Source organism: Dermochelys coriacea, chromosome 3 (genome assembly GCF_009764565.3).
Source record: "Dermochelys coriacea isolate rDerCor1 chromosome 3, rDerCor1.pri.v4, whole genome shotgun sequence".
Classification (NCBI taxonomy): Eukaryota; Metazoa; Chordata; order Testudines; family Dermochelyidae; genus Dermochelys; species Dermochelys coriacea.
In genome coordinates, this window is record NC_050070.1 from 175,206,342 (window position 1) to 175,225,345 (window position 19,004).

Below are 19,004 nucleotides of genomic sequence, written 5' to 3' on the forward strand. Positions count from 1 at the left end.
GTTTGTCCGGGAGGGGAAAATTGTATTTTCACTGATTCATGATCATGATAATCTTGTTTTCATCATTAAGCACTGAGTCTATCAGATTTGTAAAAATCAGGGAGAAACCTACTCATGAATAGATGGCTTAGGGTTTTTTAAATTAGGAAATTACATTAAAAAACTATATGTATTATGTATATATGCATCATGAGTAGGGTGGCCAGATGTTCCATTTTTATAAGGACAGTGCCGTTTTTTGGCGCCTAATGCTCCCAACCCCCATCCTGTTTTTTCACAGTTGTTAGCTGGTCACCCTAATTAAGAGACAACAGATTTTAGTCATGTGATTACATACTATTTTTTCCCCAAGACCCCTCTGCCTCAGTGAATAGGTAGTTGCTCAATATTTCTTTTTATTGTTCTCATTCACTGTGTAGCCTCATGCTTTATCTACCACATACCAATCAAAGTGTAGAAGGCAGCATGGAAGAGGGCACAAGAGAACAGAGGGAAACCAAGGAAAATAGGCTTGGGAAAAGTATGAAAAGATGAGAGCAGATATGTAAACAGGAATATAGTTGTGCATGTTCTTGAAGATGAAGACAAGAAGTTTGAATTTTACATGAAAGACAGGAGGAAACAAATGAAGGAGTTAAAAGAGAAGTGCATGATTGGAAGGACAGATGAGAAAATATTTTTGCAGTAGCAATTTTAAGATATTTACAGAGAGCAAAGTTTGAAGAAGGAAGGACAAAGTTGGAAGAAGAGTAGCTATCTGCAGGAGTGAAGGTAATAAAGCAGCTGGGAAGTGTATTATGCTTTTATAACATCTTGAGTGTTTTGGTGTAGTAGTTTGGGGATTGGATAGCTCAAGTGGGATGGGATATTAGATGGATGGGATCTGATTTACTATAGAAAATTCTTTCCTGGGTATCTGGCTGGTGAATCTTGCCCATGTGCTCAAGGGTTAGCTGATTGCCATATTTGGGGTCGGGAAGGAATTTTCCTCCAGGGCAGATTGGAGAGTCCCTGGAGGTTTTTTTGCCTTCCTCTGTAGCATGGGGCATGGTTGACTGGAGGGAGGCTTCTCTGCTCCTTGAAGTTTTGAACCATGATTTAAGGACTTCAATAGCTCAGACATGGGTGAGGTTTTTCATAGGAGTGGGTGGGTGACGTTCTGTGGCCTGCGCTGTGCTGGAGGTCGGACTAGATGATCAGAATGGTCCCTTCTGACCTTAGTATCTATGAATCTATAAGTGATTGTAATGGGATATAATGTCTTTCTAAATTCTGCCACATGTTTGTAGCTTGGGGCTATATGAGTGGTCACTTAGGAGACCGGTAGGTCACATGGGCAGTAGGGTGTTGGTGGTCTTAAGACTGAATTTTACCCGAAAATAAAATTTGCTATTTCATTTCTCATTATAACAGCTTATTTTACTTTCTTGATTAAACACTAACATTTTAAGAAAAACCTTCTAACTATAGTATTCCTCTTGAGTCATTGCATTTTCTTAAAGACCTTTATTTTTATAAATTTGTTCCCTATTTTGTACATTTTTCTCTTTTTTTCATGTTGGTTGAATGTTGTCTTACTGTGACATACTTCTGAAACACTGTTTCCGATTTTGTCTTGAACTTCTCTGATTATTGGGATAGCTGATAATTCTGCTATATGCTGGATTGTATTTTCTAATGTATACTGGATTGCATATATTGTTTGCAGTTGTGTACTTAGTTTTGTATTTCCATTATATTGACTGACGTAGATTGCATTTTTATGGTCAGTGATACATATCATACATACATATACCATGTAAATGTTCTATATATTGCTCCTTTCCTAAAAGGTCCCAAAATTCCAGGGAATCTCTCCTGAAATTCTTTTTCCATGTAGGCGTCATCAACTTATGAGGATGAGAGATCTACCCAACCAGATTCTACTGCTTTTCAGAATGCTCCATTAGCTGATGGTCCACTCCAGGTTGCAGAGATTATTCAGCATTGAAGAAATGCCACTGTCCATTACAGAGTCAGACAGAGCCTCCCTCATCTTCTGCTCAGTTGTCAGAGGTGAGAGCCCACAAAGAGCACTCATCACACAGTGACTGGAGATGCAGACCTTCATACTCAGCACTAAATAGGTCCAGCAGAGGAAGCAGCTAAAGGCCAAGAATGGTTCCACCAACGCTTTGGCAGTAAGTGGCCACCATAAGACCATCACTCAACTTCTGAATGCCACTAATGAGGCTGGTATCGATGACCATGGACTTAAAAAAAAAATTAACGTCTGGGACAAGGAGTTATTGGCAGTCCAGATGGTACTGGAAAAATGGCATCACGTCCTGAAAGAAGCTTGATTCCCAGCCCAAATTCTCAAGGACCACATGAACCTAGAGTACCTCCAGTCAGCCAGCTGCCCCAATCAATGTCAGATCCACTGGTATCTCCTTTTTTGCCCAATTTGTCCTTTTGTTGTAATCTATCACTCAGGGGCTAGAAATGAGAAAGTAGATCCCCTGTTGTTCAAAGAGGGGGACCTTGAGCCTGGCGAGGAACTTCCCTCTACAATCTTTAAAGAGTCCAACTTTGTCAATGGCTCAGTTGACAGCAATCTAATGTCATCCATCCATCCATTCTCAGCTGCCCATGTCCCCTTTGTGACCATGATCTGCCAGATCTGGATAACATAGATGCCCAGTCTGGCTCTGAACTCAGACTGCAGGATCACCTCTATCACAAGGATTGTATTTATATTCCGGCAGGTCAACCTTGACTCCAGTTCCTCAAACTATGTCATGACATGCTGCTCACTTGTTACTTTGGCAAATCCAAGGTGTGGGACCTGATATTGCAGAGTTTCTGGTGGCCTGGCCTACAGGTATGCATCAAGGAGTATGCAAGAGCTTGTGATCTTTGGTTGTGAACCAAGAGCCTGTGCTCAAAACCGCTTGGCCATCTCCAGCCTTTGCTCATTCCTCCTCTAGCCTGGCCTAATGAATCTATAGACTTTATTTTGAAGTTGCCTTGCTATCACGAGTGCACAATGATTCTAGTTGTGGTTGATCTCCCAAGCCAAACAGCACATTTTGTTCCATGCCACTGCATCCCTACTGCCCCAGAAATAGCACACCTTTTCCTGTAGAATATCTTTCACAACTGTGGGCTACCAATTGGCATCGTGTCAGACTGATGCCCTCCATTTTTGGTGGAAGATGCCACCATTTTTGGTGGAAGAGAGTCCCTCTCCTAGTCTTCCTTCCACCTGCAGACTAATGGGCAAACAGAATGAGTCAACCAGATTCTAGAACATGTTGTTTCTTGAATTTCCAAAAAGGATGCCTGTTTTTCTCTGCTCCACTATTTGGAATTCACCTACAACAATGCAACCCATGCCTCAACCTAACAAAGTCCATTCTTGGCAAGCTACAGTTTCTTTCCTGGGTTTGATCCTGATGTACCCACAAATGCCTCAGTACATGCAGCTGCAGACTGGGCTGTCCACCTGTTCCAAGTACACCCAGAGCTCAAGGAGCAATTGAAATACACAAGGGAAACTTACAAACATCATGCTGACCAGGGTCGTTGGACTTCCCCCAGCCTAGCCATGGGGGACAATGTCTGGTTGTCTACCTGGAACCTCACATTGGCCCGCCTGTCAGCCAAACTCAATCAACAGTACCAGGGCCCATTCATAATCTTGGAATAAGTTGGTCCTGTAGCCTTCAAGCTTCAAATACCCGCTTAGCTCAAGATCCATCTGGTATTTCACATTTCCCTCCCTAAGCACAAAACTGAAAATGTTCCAACCCACCACCAGTGCCCATAACCATTTGAGGACAAGAAGAATATTTAGACCTACAATGCCTTGACTCTCGGTGAGTTCAGGGAAAATTCCTGTACCTGGTGGACTGGGAGAGCTGCAGTGTAAACGACCAATCTTGGGAACTGGTTGAAAACATTCACATCCTGGACCTGCTACAGAACTTCCATTGGGCTCATCCTGAGAAACCAGGCCCTAGACCTGCTAGGAGGCACCCGTGATGCTGGGAGAGGTAGTGTCAGGAATGACGGGCTGCAACTGGGCCCGGGATTAGCTAGCTAACTGCAGCTGAAACCCTAATTGGCCAGATCACCTGATTCGCTGGGGGAATTGCCCTGACTGCTCTTAAGCCCAGCAGTGGTAATTGGTCATTGGCTGTTCTATGCTTATGCCCACAGCTGTGATTGTTCCTCTGCCTGCCTTTTTCCGACCACTAGACCTGACCCTCCTACATCCTGGTCCGTGACAGTAATGGGACCTTAGAATAGACTTGTTCATATCTGACCTGAACAAGAAGCATCACAGATTCAGCTCCCGTATTGCTAAATGGAAGAGATTCCCTATCTGGGTTATAGAGAAGCAGCAAACCCCTTTAGGAGCTCCATTTGCTGCCATCCTTGACTATCTGCTCACTTCAGAGCATTCAGATCACTTCAGTAGAGTACACTATTGGCTGTCTCCACTTATCACCTGTTTGTGGAAGGCCATATTGTCTTCTCTCATCCAACCATGCCTAAGTTTCTCAATGGGCTTGATCAAGACTTCCTTACAATGAGAGAGACCCCATGCTCCTGGTACCTCAACATTGTTTTAACAAATTTGATGGATCCTCCCTTCATACCCCTGGTGTCCAATTCTTTGTACAGTCTGTCTGTGAAGACAGTCTTTATAAGTGACCATTACCTCAACTGAATAGGAGAGATTCAAGCCCTTATGGTGCCTCCATACACAGTATTCCACAAAGACAAAGTGGCTGAGACTTCACTTACCTAAAGTGGTTTCTGACTTTCATCTTAATGACATGATTCACCTACATGTCTTCTTTCCCAAGCATCAGACTATTGGTGGAGAAACCAAATTTCATATCTTGGACATTGTCAGGTGTCTCTCATATTACCTGGACAGAAAGAAGCTGTTCAGGAATTTTTCTGGACTGTTCCTATCCTTTGCTGACAGAATGAAGGAGCAACCTATCTCCACTCAAAGATTATCAAAATGGGTTTTGGACATCTTGAGGCACTACTAGGTGGGCCTTTTAGACCTGCCTTGGCCGGTTAGGACTAATTTCACCAGTAGCTAGGCAGCCTCTGGTGCATCACCGCAAGGGATCCCAATTTCACAGATTTGTTAAGTTGCTATCTGGAGTTCAGTTCACACTTTCACACCTTTACTCCTTGGTAAAGGGCTCCAGGTCAAATGCCTTCTTTGGTCAAATTGTCCTGAAGTAATAATTCTGGTTGACTTAACTCCAGGACATGAGTTAGTGCTTGTGAGTCACCAGATGTGGAATACATATGAAAAGTTATTGTAAGAAGTAACAGTTACTTACCCTACAATAACTATGGTTCTTTGAGATGTTTTGTCCACATGTATTCCTCAACTTCCCCCCCCTTTCCTGCTACTATTGAGTCATTGTCAATTTATATTCTTTAAGAATAGGACTGGGTGGGCAAACTTTTTGGCCTGAAAGCCACATCTGGGTATGGAAATTGTATGATGGGCCATGAATGCTCATGAAATTGGGGGTTGAGGTGCGGGCTCTGGGGTGAGGCTGGGGATGAAGGGTTTGGGGTGCAGGAGGGTACTCTGGGCTGGGACCTGAAGGGTTTGGAGGGCGGGAGGGGGATTGAAGTCGGGGCAGGGGGTTGGGGCACAGGGAGGAGGAGGAGGAAAGGGTGTGGGCTATGGGAGGCGCTTACCTCAAGCGGTTCCCAGAAGCAGCGCGATGTCCCCCCTCCAGCTCCTACATGGAGGCACAGTAGCACAGCCAGGCAGCTCAGCACGCTGCCCCATCCACATGCACCGCCCCCGCAGCTCCTGAAAGCAGCAGCATGTTCCCCCTCCAGCTTCTATATGGAGGCACGGTGCCCCATTTGCAGGTGCTGCTCCTGCAGCTCCCATTGGCCATGGTTCTGACCAATGGGATCTGCAGAGCCGGCGCTTGGGGTGGGGACAGCATGCGGAGCCCTTGGCTGCCGCTATGCGTAGAAGGCTGGACATGCTGCTGCTTCCGGGAGCCGCGCAGAGCCACAGCACGCGCAGAGTGGGACAAGCCTTCGACCCCACTCCCCGGCTGGAGCATCCGAGCAGGGCAAGCCCCCAACCCCGCTCCCCGGCAGGAGCTTGAGGGCCTCATTAAAATGTCTGATGGGCCGGATGCGGCCCGTAGTTTCTCCACACTTAGTATAGGAACTAGAGAATGGCTGAAGCTGACCTGTCACTTTAATCCTATGGCTATGGGGTGCTAGAGGGTGCAGCCCCAACAAACACTGCTTTTTAGAAAGTTTCCAGTCTCGTGCATGGGGAACATATGCTCTAAAAGTGAAATACATGTGGACAACACATCTTAAAGATCCAGTTACTATAGTGTAAATAACTGTTCTATTTACAAATGTGCAACAAAGATTAAATTTCAACTACTAGAACCCTTTTGACAAAAATGATCTCTGTTTTCATGGTAGCATCAGGCAGCAGAATGGAATGGTGAGAAGGCACACAGAAGTAGAAAAGCAGATTTTGTATGAGCTGCCTCTGTGCTAATTGCATTGACAGGCTTCAGGATCCCAGCATTTAGCATGCAAACTGTAAAAAGTGGTGTGGCAAACAATAATTTAGATATCTTTCCTAATATTTTTTCTGCCTGTCCATTGGTGTAAAGATATGACGGAGAGTAACTTGCCAAGTATGCTCCAATCTAGGTTACTATACCAGATAGCCATATGTTTGAAACTCTCATCAGATAATCAGATACTTCCTTTTCTAATGTTGATTTTGTAAAATAGATTGGAACATCACTAATTTGCACCAAAAATCATAGAATATTAGTGTTGGAAGAGACCTCAGGAAATTATCTAGTCCAACCCCCTGCTCAAAACAGGACCAACCCCAATTAAATCATCCCAGCCAAGGCTTTGTCAAGCTGGGCCTTAAAAACCTCTAAGGATGGAGATTCCACCACCTCCCTAGGTAACCCATTCCAGTGCTTCACCACCCTCCTAGTGAAATAGTTTTTCCTAATATGCAACCTAGACCTCCCCCACTGCAACTTGAGACCATTGCTCCTTGTTCTGTCATCTGCCACCACTGAGAACAGCCTAGCTCCATCCTCTTTGGAACCCCCCTTCAGGTAGTTGAAGGCTGCTATCAAATCCCCCCCCACACTCTTCTCTTCTGCAGACTAAATAAGCCCAGTTCCCTCAGCCTCTCCTCGTAAGTCATGTGCCCCAGCCCCCTAATCATTTTCATTGCCCTCTGCTGGACTCCCTCCAATTTGTCCACATCTTTTCTGTAGTGGGGGGCCCAAAACTGGACACAATACTCCAGATATGGCCTCACCAGTGCCGAATAGAGGAGAATAATTACTTCCCTCAATCTGCTGGCAATGCTCCCACTAATGCAGCTCAATATCCCATTAGTCTCCTTGGCAACAAGGGAGCATTGTTGACTCTCATCCAGCTTCTTGTCCACTGTAACCCCAGGTCCTTTTCTGCAGAACTGCCACTTAGCCAGTCTGTCCCCCACCTGTAGCAGTGCGTGGGATTCTTCCGACCTAAGTGCAGGACTCGGTACTTGTCTTTGTTGAACCTCATCAGATTTCTTTTGGCCCAATCCTCCAATTTATCTAGGTGACTCTGGACCCTATCCCTATCCTCCAGCATATGCACCTTTCCCCGCAGCTTAGTGTCATCCGCGAACTTGCTGAGGGTGCAATCCATCCCATCATCCAGATCATTAATGAAGATGTTAAACAAAACTGGCCCCAGGACCGACCTCTGGGACACTCTGCTTGATACCGGCTGCCAACTAGACATCGAGCCGTTGATCACTACCCATTGTGCCTGACGATCTAGCCAGCTTTCTGTCCACCTTATAGTCTATCCAATCCATATGTCTTTTAACTTTCTGGCAAGAGTACTGTGGGAGACCGTATCAAAAGCTTTGCTAAAGTCAAGGTATATCACGTCCTCTGCTTTCCCCATATCCACAGAGCCATTGCTGGAATCTTCTTACAATTCAGCAAAGATTTAGTAGCAGATTCTGCACTGCCATATTTCATTAGTTTTACAAAATATTCTTTACATTTATTAAGTTTACTGTTAATTGTAGTTATAATTAGGTAAAGCTAAATATCTGTTGACAAAAATATCGGAAGAGAGTATTTTTTAAATTTGTTCACTTGCTAGTTTTCAAAACTGACTTACATTTGCAAGGGGTCTCTTAGTCACCAGTGCAAATTAGCAAGGTTCTGTTGCATTAGTTTGGTTGTTATAATATTCCATGGGTTTTTAATTCTTCACAATAGAAGAGGCATGCATTACCTAACAGCACTTGAAGTTCTAAGACCTTTTTTTCACTGCAAAAATGATGTTTTTTACATCAAGATAGGTAACTTGAATAGTCATCTCTGTAAAATCCTAGTGCAGAAAAGTACTATAATTTTTACCTCAGTATAGTTATTCAAGGTCACTCCAGGTGTGGGGTATAGGATTGATCTCTTGGAAGGTCCTGCGGTACCCTGAATTTTCTGTTGCTGTACTTCCTGAGTAGGTAGTGAGTGTCTAAATACTAGTGTTGTGCCATCATAATGGAGACTTGTGTATGTGTGTTAGCTGTACTTAGAATTTTAAATTGCTAATAGCTTTTAGGTTTATGTTGTAATGTTTGCTTGTATTCAAGGGACTTCTTCCAAATGCGCATCTTGATGACTCACATTAATTTATTTGGAAAGGTGCATAGGTTATCATGAAATGTCTTATTACAGAGGCCTTAATACTTAACACTTGACTCTGAGATTTTTAATTTTTTAGCAAGCTGTATTTTGATAAATCTGTATAAATAATATTTTAGAGTTAACATCACTGTATTTTCCACTGAATGCATCCGATGAAGTGAGCTATAGCTCACGAAAGCTTATGCTCAAATAAATTTGTTAGTCTCTAAGGTGCCACCAGTACTCCTTTTCTTATCACTTTACTATTCACCTTGGCGTGGTGACTAAACCAATAGACAGGGACCCAGGGAGGCTCAGTTTCTTAAAGATACTTAGGTGTAGCTCCTCTTAATACAGACCCTTAGCCCTTACGCAGCCTGCTGCCCAGTAGAATTTTCAGCCAAGGTGCAGGGTTAAGGCAGCAGCTGAGCAGTTAGTTTGAAAATGTCAGTGGCACCTAAATTATAGACTTTGGTGCCTAAAGAGGGATTGAGGCACCTAAATACCTTTTACAGATCAGAGCCAATGTGCCTAAATGATAAATAGATCTGAACAATTGATTCTTAGAAGAATATGATTTAAAAAAACTGCAGTGATTAACTGAAGCAAATGGAGATCAAGTGGCTTAACCAAGATCAGACACACAAAACAACACCTCCCTGAAAATCAGACACTATCTTCAAAATCTTTTTTTGGTGAGCAAATGGCAGCACCTCTTCTTACAAAGCACTATAAAATACTATTACAAACCTATTTTCCTGAAGATATTGGAAAATTCCTCAAACCTCCGGGAAAACGAAGGGTTTGAAGAATCTGCATCAGCCAGCATGCTGGCTCCCTTGATAATGAAAGATGCTGGCTTTCGTAAGTATGGAGAGAGAATTTTTAGTTGTGTGACTTTATCAGGTTTACAGATTAGTTAGGTTGTACTGAAATAATATTTGATTTAACCACTAAAAATAGATTTAAAAATCTATATTAAAAGAAGATTCAAGATTCTGAGGTTGTACATTTTTCTCAAAGGGGGCATATATTTACTTCATATTTTATTTCCATATTCACTTTTTAGGAGAAATCTTCTCCATTCCTATATCATTTTAGCTTATGCCTCCCATTATTCTCACAAGCCTCATGACCATCATTTCTATTAAACGCAAACAAGTGTGGTTTTCATGTCAATTTGCCTGAATAACTCCTGTGAAACATCTATTGTTTTATCTTATCCATTCCATTAAAATCAAGATAGCACTCATATGACACTTGCTCAATCCTCATACTAATCACTGGTTTGTGTTCACCTTTTCTTCTCTGATTTCACACCATCCCCACAAGCTACTGGAACTCCCCGCCGCCAGTCACATTTACAAGAGTTACTGAACTGTGGTTCCTGCAGACTGGCTCTGGAATTTGCAAAGGTTTCTAGCACTGATGTTCTATCCCTTTGTCTGGTTTTAGAAAGGATGCCTGAAATCCAGTGCATTCTCTGTCTCTCTCTGCCTTATTTTGTTTTTCTTCTTAAAACATGATAAACTGATTATTAACAGGCCTGTAAATTCCCTTATTCACTTAAATAGAAGGGCTTGCTCTTCAGCAAATCAACATCTATTTCTTGAAGTTTATGGAGCTATGCCAGTTTAAATCAGAATCTTACTTGATGGCTGCCTTTAATAGACTGCCATACCAAATGCCCTTGCATGAATTCTTAAGCTATGACAAGAGCTTGCACAAAATTCTGTTTTGACTTGCAGCCCATTCAACCCCAGTGATTGCAGTAGGATTGAATGGGAGGTAAGGCTCAGTAGATTTTTGGTTCCTTATAGCTTGAGCATTTAGTTTCAGAAGAGATCCTAGTCAAGAAAAGGAAGCCATCACACTGACTTTCCTCCTTCAGACTCCAAGCAGCTAGCTTCAGGTTAGAGTTGTAACATAAAACACAGATGCAGTGTGTATTTCCTTGCAAACATAGCAGAAACGTCTTTTTGCTAGCTTAAAAACTAACACTACAGTGGTTTGGTGAGTTATAATTGTGCTATATCAAAATTTCATGTAAACTAATTGAATGCAAATGGGAATTTCCAGCATAATGAATTTTATATGTATGGTGTAGCTAAACATGCTACTCTAATGCAGTAGCAGGTGGATAACTGATCTTTGAAATTGCAAACAGTAGATAACGATAGACCTAAAATTATATGGCTGAAATTAGAATAATACAATCCTTTAGCTAACTTGGAGTCATGTGTATGTAAAGAAGACATAGTGACTTTTAAATAACTCTGCTCATAAATCTTTAAGAACTATGATGCCATACGGTACACATCACTGCATGAAACTAAAAGATAAAAACTGTTATCTGCTAATGTTTCTAAAGCTTTTTATATGCTTCAAAATTCATAGTAATGTTTTTGGATGGAATAAAGTCATGTAGGTCCATCTGTCTAACCGGCTATTGTTCTTTATGCTGTAGTGGTGATTGCCTCTAAGTGCCTGCCTTTTTAATATCTTCACAGTAACAACTTTTATTACTGCTCTTAATAATCTGTTCCTCAAAGCTTTTTTCCTAAAGCTTTCCCAGTACTCACAGGGATTTACTTCTTCTGAAATGCTACATCTTTAGTTTTTGCTTATATTTACATTCAGATGTACATATCTCATTCAACTAAAATATTGCCCATAAAAGGATTATTCAGACTAGCTGATTAAAAACAAATTAATATAGAGGGAAGAATCTTCCTGTACATGTCAAATAAATCCTTTGTGATCTTTTAAGAAATTTTTCAGGCTACTACTTTCTGGCCAAAACAGAGCATACTAATGAAGAGGGAAATCTAGCTTCATCTCCATGGCCACAGAGTTATCGCTAGCAGAACAATTCATACAAGAGGGCCTAGGGCTTGATTTGGAGGGAATGCACATCCCCCTGTGAAGCTTCAGCTTTGTAAAGGATCCTAATGAATTAGCATGGGTAACAGAGTGGATCCACAGTTTTGTGACTCAGCTGGTCTTCTGCATAAGTGTGCAACACCCCCTCTTCCCCCCTCATCCCCCCACCAATTGAAGTCTTTGGGGCTGTGGAGGGATCACTTCAGTCATGTGTTAAAGTAATCTCTGTGAAATGGCTTCCTTCCCCCATAGGAGTCTCAGGGACAGTACCTTGTATGGAATGGACAAAGTCCTGAATTTTGGCCCACTGTGCATAAGAAACTATTTTGCCATTGTAATCTAGGGCTCTGTGACACTGCTTGGAATGGACAAAGTCCTGAATTTTGGCCCACTGTGCATAAGAAACTATTTTTGCCATTGTAATCTAGGGCTCTGTGACACAAACAAAGCAATAAAGTTAAAGTATATTCAATATATACCCGCAAATTTCCATGTTTCAATAGTGCTTCCAATTTGGGGCTTGGCCTGACCTGGCCTGGCAAGTGAATAGCTAGGAGAGGAAATCACATCTAGATCTCCCTCCTGACATGAACTTAGTCAGCCTCTAGTGCTAAACATTTTTAATTTTAGTAAGATGTGATCAAAATTTCTTCTTGTACTATTTCAAAATTTGATAATGTATGATTTAGAAACATAGCTAGAAACCTTAAACTGCATGTATATTGGAAAGTTACAGCTGTATGCATTTTATTATTATTTTACTGGGAATGTTATGCTAAGTGTTTTTGGTATGTGTTTATGTTTTAGGAACTAGAACAATATAAGAGAAATGCCTCTAAATCCTGGAAAGAAATGGCGTTTGAATCTTGATTGAGATAAGTGTTTAGCTCTCACACTGATTTTAATTTTATGTTTTGTACATGTTAAGATCAATCATCATTTCTGAGTATTATACAAAGTAATTGAAACTGGTGTTTTATACAATTGGAAAAATATGTAATACCAAATTGCAAACATACAATAAATAAACAGTTAATATAGCATGATTGCATCTATTATTAAATTATAAAAAACTTAGTACATGAATTTAACTTAATTTATAACATCATGTGAATTGAAAGTATTTTCTGGTGAGAAAATAAACCTGGATCCTCAGATTCAAGTAGATTTTGAAAAATTTAAAAAAGATTATTCACATAGATGGGTTTAAATATGAAGAACAGGACTCTTAAGGCCATATGTTTTGTTGGGTTTTTTAAGTTCCTACATAAAATATGCATTTAAGGGCACAAACATATTATTGCAAGCCTAGAGCTGTACCTGTGTACACAAAATATAATGTGTACAGAGTCAGATGTTTCCCAGTTTGCAGATACATATTTTACGTACTAATTAACCCATTAATAGATAAGTGCTACAAGAGAGAGACTTTCACACAAGCTGCCTGATATAATGTAGTTAAAACCAGGTTCTGTTAATCTTGTATAGGAGAACATTCGCAAAGACTATACCCATTCTGCATAGAGCTATGTTGTGGCTCCTGCTCACCAGTAAGATTGAGTACTGTTATGATTTCTGGACAATGAGAACCGTTCTGCTACCCATCCTGGAAGTGATAGTTTGTTATGGTTGTCAAGTTTAATGCTCTAATTTAATGAAGGTGTTACACAGTCAGTAAATATAAGTCCCCACCCCTTCATACACACATTGTGGGATATTTGTGTGCATTAATAAAAGGAAATTTAGATTAATGGTAGAAAATTATTCCTAATGTTCAATATCATAGTCTTCTAGTGCAATTAGAAAAGATGGAAATGTCATTGATAGAGAAAGTCAAACTTAACATAAACCAGTAAAGCTCAGCCTTTTGTCCATCAGCAGGATGAAATATTTTGAGAACCAAACAATAGACAATTGAGGTACTGAGACAAGAGCTGGCCCATGAGCAGTATGTCATCTTACCACAAAAATGGACAGTTGAACAACCACTGGGCTAGAGCACATAAGAAAATTCCTTGGTGAACTATCCTGAACTGGAAAGGGACTGGGCAGGATGATCTAACATGAATTTTTCCTTCTCTGAATGTTATAGTTTATTATATGTAACATATTTGGTCAAAAGTGCTGAGCAATTTCACAATTTCTGAGCTCAAATTTATATACAGATTCACATATATTCAACTTTAATTCATACTTGTAATATCTTAGTTCCACCCTTTGCATTAATAACTTGAAAACCGAAGAAAGTAAAGTCCTGTCATACAACGGAACTACCATGTCTATTACATTATGCTTTGATATTTTTAAATTATTTATTTTGGGACAGGGTGGGGAAGGTGAGGTACAGCTGTTAGAGGAAATATTGTTGTGCCCCTTGGTCATCAAACTTGCAAGAATAATCCCTAACAAAGCAAATGACATTTGTTCCCATGTCTGCACCTCTTTATTAAGTGCACTTACAAATATGTTAAAATATTTTTATGAATTAAAAAATACCCAAATGTGTACTTCATAAACTGAAATTTTTAGTTTTAAGTGTGTTTACTGTTTTGTTCATAGTATTTAACATGTTGCTTCCAACACGAGTTAAAACTGTTAACTGAAAGGAAAAAGATATGAATAGTGTGAATGTAATTCACTCCTCACTTGCTATAATTTAGAAAAACAACAAAATGATGGGTACTACTTTGCCCAAATAATGTTTTCAAATACTGCAAGGTTTGGTATATAGTACTGTACAGCCAGTTTTGAATTGCTAACATTTTTATTGCCTGACAATAATTATATCTCTTATTTTAAAACTCACAATTGCTAGAATGACAAGTGCAGGTAGGAAAGCATATAGCATTAAGAAATCTGTTGTGAACCTGGACATTGCACCAGGAAAGGTTGTCTCAATGAACTGAATGCCCTGAGGGAAAACACATGATGTGCCAACTCCAGAAGAAACATTGAAGCCACCTGCAAAAAAAAAAAAAGTTTTGTATTATATTATAGAGCATGCAGGCTGGTTACTGTAAGTGGTGCACTGATTTAAACACCTGGATCCCAAGTTCTACTGTAACTCAATTTTATTTAATATACTTGGCCTTACAATTTATTTTAATATAACATATATGTTCACAACTCCTTCCTGTTCCCCTGTGGGTCTGGAGGGCACTGTCCATAGTGGAGAACAGTTGTGTTCCAGGAGATTCTGGGCAGAGGCTATACAATTGTATGTTCAGAACTCAGCTCTGCAATGACTTATTGCTTCACCATAGAAACTTGAGAGCACATTGACAGATCTCTTGCAATACAAATACCACAGCTCATACAGCTGCTGCAGTGGTTACTGTGGTCCTGAAACTGGAGTAATACCCACAGAGTGGCTGGGCAGGTAGATTTCCTTCCCCTACAGGCTTCCCAGGAGCTCCCCAGTGCCCATCCCAGCCAATCTTCTGTATATGGGAAATTGGGGCATTCTTCATGTTTCTGTGTCTAACCTACATTGCATTTTCTGAAGAGAGGAATGAAGTGTCACTAGAACCTTCCATTTCACTCACACCAAATGGAAGATTTAAGGCCCATCAAATATGCTATCTGCGAGGACCCATAAGCACTGGGAAGTGTTTGACTTAAGCTTATTAGTATTTATGAAATACTTTGAGATCCTTACATAAAAGTGCAAGGTATTATTATCATTGCTGCGATGAATGCCTTTGACATCTTCAAGGTTACGTTACTGCAATATGCTCTATATAGGACTACATTTTAGAACCATCCAAAACTGAAGCTAGCATATAATGTGTCAGTCCGCTTAGAGCATGTAGTATCTTGCTATGATCTGCACTGTCTGTGGCTTTCAAGGAGATGTTAAAGGTGTTGATTTTCACTTATAAACAGGGTCCCATGTGTTCCATAGTTGGAGAATTTCACCCCTTGTAATGGGCCTCACTTGGGGTCCAGTTGGGAAGCATAGCCTAGTGGTCATAGCCACAACCCCTGACAGCCCAGGGGGTTGTGGGACGGGGAGCCCAGGCCTTTCCACTTAACGGGGCTCCAACCAGGGCCCTTTTGGCTACCAGTAGTCTGGCAACCAAGGCTGCTTAAGGCTGTCCTCCCTGGGTGTCTTCCTCTTGTTCTCCCTTCTTCTTCACCCCCTATCTCTGTCAGCTTAGTCTAAGATTTTCCCCTTGTGGGGAAATCCAAACCAAAATAAGTAAGAGGGAGTTACCAATGTCCTCAGGAAACTTCCTTCTCGGGTTGTCGCTGGGGGTGGGTCCCTTTGGACAGCTGTGTCAGAGTGCTTAGGCTTCCCTCTGCTCTGCTGGAGCTGTCAGCTGCAAGTCTGCTCTCTTCTAGCTCTGCTACCCCAGTGAGCTTATTCCCTATCTTTTAATTCCTCCAGCAGATGGAGTATTTGCTGCAAGTGTGGCAGGATAGGGCTGGCTGAGCCCAAAATAATTCATTAACCCCTTGCTGCCCAGTATGGGGTTTGTACATCCTATCACACACCCCTGTCACAACACTGCTCCAGAATCTGAGATTTTGTTTTCAAAAATTGTTTCTAGCCATTATAGTTGGAGATAACAGTGGAAATGTGAACTGTGCAAACTGCTGCACTGTTTTCTTCCTAAATTTGCAGCAAGTGTAAAACAATAGCTTGGTGGTGTGAGTTGTCCTGTTAATCTTGCTCAGGGCCTTGTGAACTCCACAATAGCAGAAACTGACATTTTTTGCACAGAATTCACCATTTTGCGAGAGCCAGGTGCCCAGCCTATTATTTTTTCTTCATTTCTTTCCGGAAGCTTCCTGCACTTTCCTCTTGCACTCTACCTTATCCCACAAGGGGGACTTAATTGAAGGATGATACTCCCTTCACTGTTCTGTGAAGTCAGGCAGTAGTGCTTTGGGGAACCAGAACTTGCAGTCAGAAAGCAAGGGAAACCAGAAGTGTAGGCTGATGCTCTTGGATGCCTAAATAATAGTGCAATAACCAAGGTCTAAGGAGATAAATTGCTGAAGCTAGGTGTGCCTTCCTTCCGTGGCACAGGGAGGAAGTAGTACTGAGAAAGGCCCCCTAGACAACACTGCAGGATTGGAGGCCTGGGCAGTGGAGCCAGGCTGCCTGGAGAACATACTGAAAAAATCCATAATTGAAAAAAATCACTATCAAAAATTAATGATTAATTTGACATCAGTTATTTTCAACTATGAGCCATAGTCCTCCCTATAAAACCCTAAACAGATTATTGCCTAACTTAAATACCTCTCTCATGGTGCATTACCTCTAGATTTGAAATTAGCAGAGGTGCTCAAGCTGATGCCCCATGTATATGAACAAGAAATCGCAGCTGACAGGGCATTATCTCCAAAGATCCCCAGCTTTGGATTTAGTTTCTCTATATGGTCCAAAATAGCACAAATCTTATGACCTTCAAGGTCTGCTGCAAAGCTCATCTTTTAAAATGCTTGGGAAAGAAAACAGCCCGTGGGTGTGAGGAAGTGGTGGAAGTTGAAGAGTGGGGAACTGTTGGAAGGAGAGGGAGATTCAAGCTTTTGAATGGCATGGTTTGCTAGTAGTGGGTTATAATAAGTATTACTGCTTTATACTGCCTTATAATTAATTGTTATGCTCAGTTATTAATTATGTTGTATTTGTAAGTTGTATGGGGTGCTTAGAAAGGTATAGGCAAGTACTCTTCGTTAGCATGTTTAAAAATTTAAACATATATTTCATTAAACTGATTTACAAAGGGTTTAAGAAGGCTCAGTGAACACTTACCACATGTGAAGTTTAATCCATAAAATTCATTGACTGCAAGAACCTCACTGCTGTATTTTTGGAATGTAAGGTAACTTAGAACTTTAAAAGGTGTAGGCATGTTTTCTGTGTGCCTTGAACAAACAAAAACTAGTTAAATTGGGCTTCTGTTATTTCAAGAACCAGTACTACCCAAATTTATAATAACTGCACAGTTCCTTTCAGCATCTTACAACATCTCACATTTTAGAGAGTGTTCTTAATTTGCCTGCACAATTTTCAAGTACAAACTGTATTTGTGGGAAATGTTGAAGGACCTATTAAGAAGACCAGTGACCATTAACGGTATCAGGATATACAGTAATGAATTGTTTGGGTATGGTAGCAATTAATTTTACAACTTATTTATATTCATGTTGCTGTGTCATAAAAAAAGCTAATAAAATGACAATGGAAGAACTATTAGGAGTGATCAGTGTTATCTACATAACAAAAGTCTACCATGTGTATTCAATTCATTTCCTCTGAAGTAGACGCAAAGTGAATATTAAGGCCTGGAGGACTACTAAATACTTGCAAAACAAAGAATAACGTGAATCAAAACAGAGTCTTTGATCAGCTCAGTGTAACTGTACTCAGCAAATGTATGCACTTCCTGTCTCTCATACAAAGATTCCAACCAACTCCTTATCATCCAACACAGCAAATGCAGCAGAAATGTCCAGCAATCCAAGACCCATTGGCAATATTGAGTCTCTTCACAGACAATGAAGAGATTCACAGTCTTAATTAGCACTGTGTGTACTAAAAAACATGGTAAAAAAACCCCGCACATTCTCACTCAAAGAGATCAGTAAGGCACGGAACTAAGGTGGTGGGAAATACTTTCATAACAAAACTACAACCCTTCACTAAATTTCACAGTGACTAAAAGGGCACTGAAGAGGGTGTTAATGTAGTTTTACTTTGCAGAACCAGCTTTAGCTGAAATCTGTTTACAGGAGAAAAAGCACTGTGAAATATGGTACAGAGTGATACTTTTTTTTGACAGGTTTCAAAGTAGCAGCTGTGTTAGTCTGTATTCGCAAAAAGAAAAGGAGTACTTGCGGCTCCTTAGAGACTAACAAATTTATTTGAGCATAAGCTTTTGTGAGCTACAGCTCACTTCATCCGATGTAGCTCACGAAAGCTTATGCTCAAATAAATTTGTTAGTCTCTAAGGTGCCACAAGTACTCCTTTACGTTTTTTTTGAGAACCACTTTATCAGGTCTAGCCATTCCAGTGAGGAAGTGGCTTTGGCATTAACTATCATTAGGCTTATTTCAGTTCTGTAGGAAAAGTCAGGATTGAGTATGTCCCATGTATTTAGTACAAGGTTTAAAAGATCAGTGATTAGATAGTTGCCTTGCCAAAGACTACAGGTGCACTTTATCTAGTTGTTACCTTGTTGCGTACACACTCATAGACTCACCTTTAGCAACAGAGATTCTTGAGACTATTCTATAGTTACATTATTTTATCATTAAAACCACAATTATTTAGTAATACTTTTCCTTACCTTACAAGCCCAGTTCCAACTAGCACTCCTGCTACATTAAGTAGCAGCACTCCACTGTTGACTACATTTGGATTTTGAACC

General features: G+C 40.7%; 1 protein-coding gene across 3 annotated transcripts in view; it reads left to right on the top strand.

Moving 5' to 3' along the window:
• Positions 1–19,004, top strand: part of LOC119853246 (cytoplasmic dynein 2 light intermediate chain 1) — a 133,202-nt gene that overhangs the window by 60,262 nt on the left and 53,936 nt on the right. Inside the window, exons 13-14 of one of the 3 annotated variants that reach the window (XM_043511880.1) lie at positions 9,500–9,599; positions 12,426–12,659. The exons of 1 other annotated variant lie outside the window; for it this stretch is intronic. In XM_043511880.1, coding sequence (XP_043367815.1) covers positions 9,500–9,599; positions 12,426–12,442 — 117 coding nt within the window. In that variant the 3' untranslated portion in view covers positions 12,443–12,659. Of the gene's footprint in view, positions 1–9,499; positions 9,600–12,425; positions 12,660–19,004 lie in introns of those variants that run through there. One more of the 3 variants, XM_038396095.2, reaches the window with a different exon arrangement.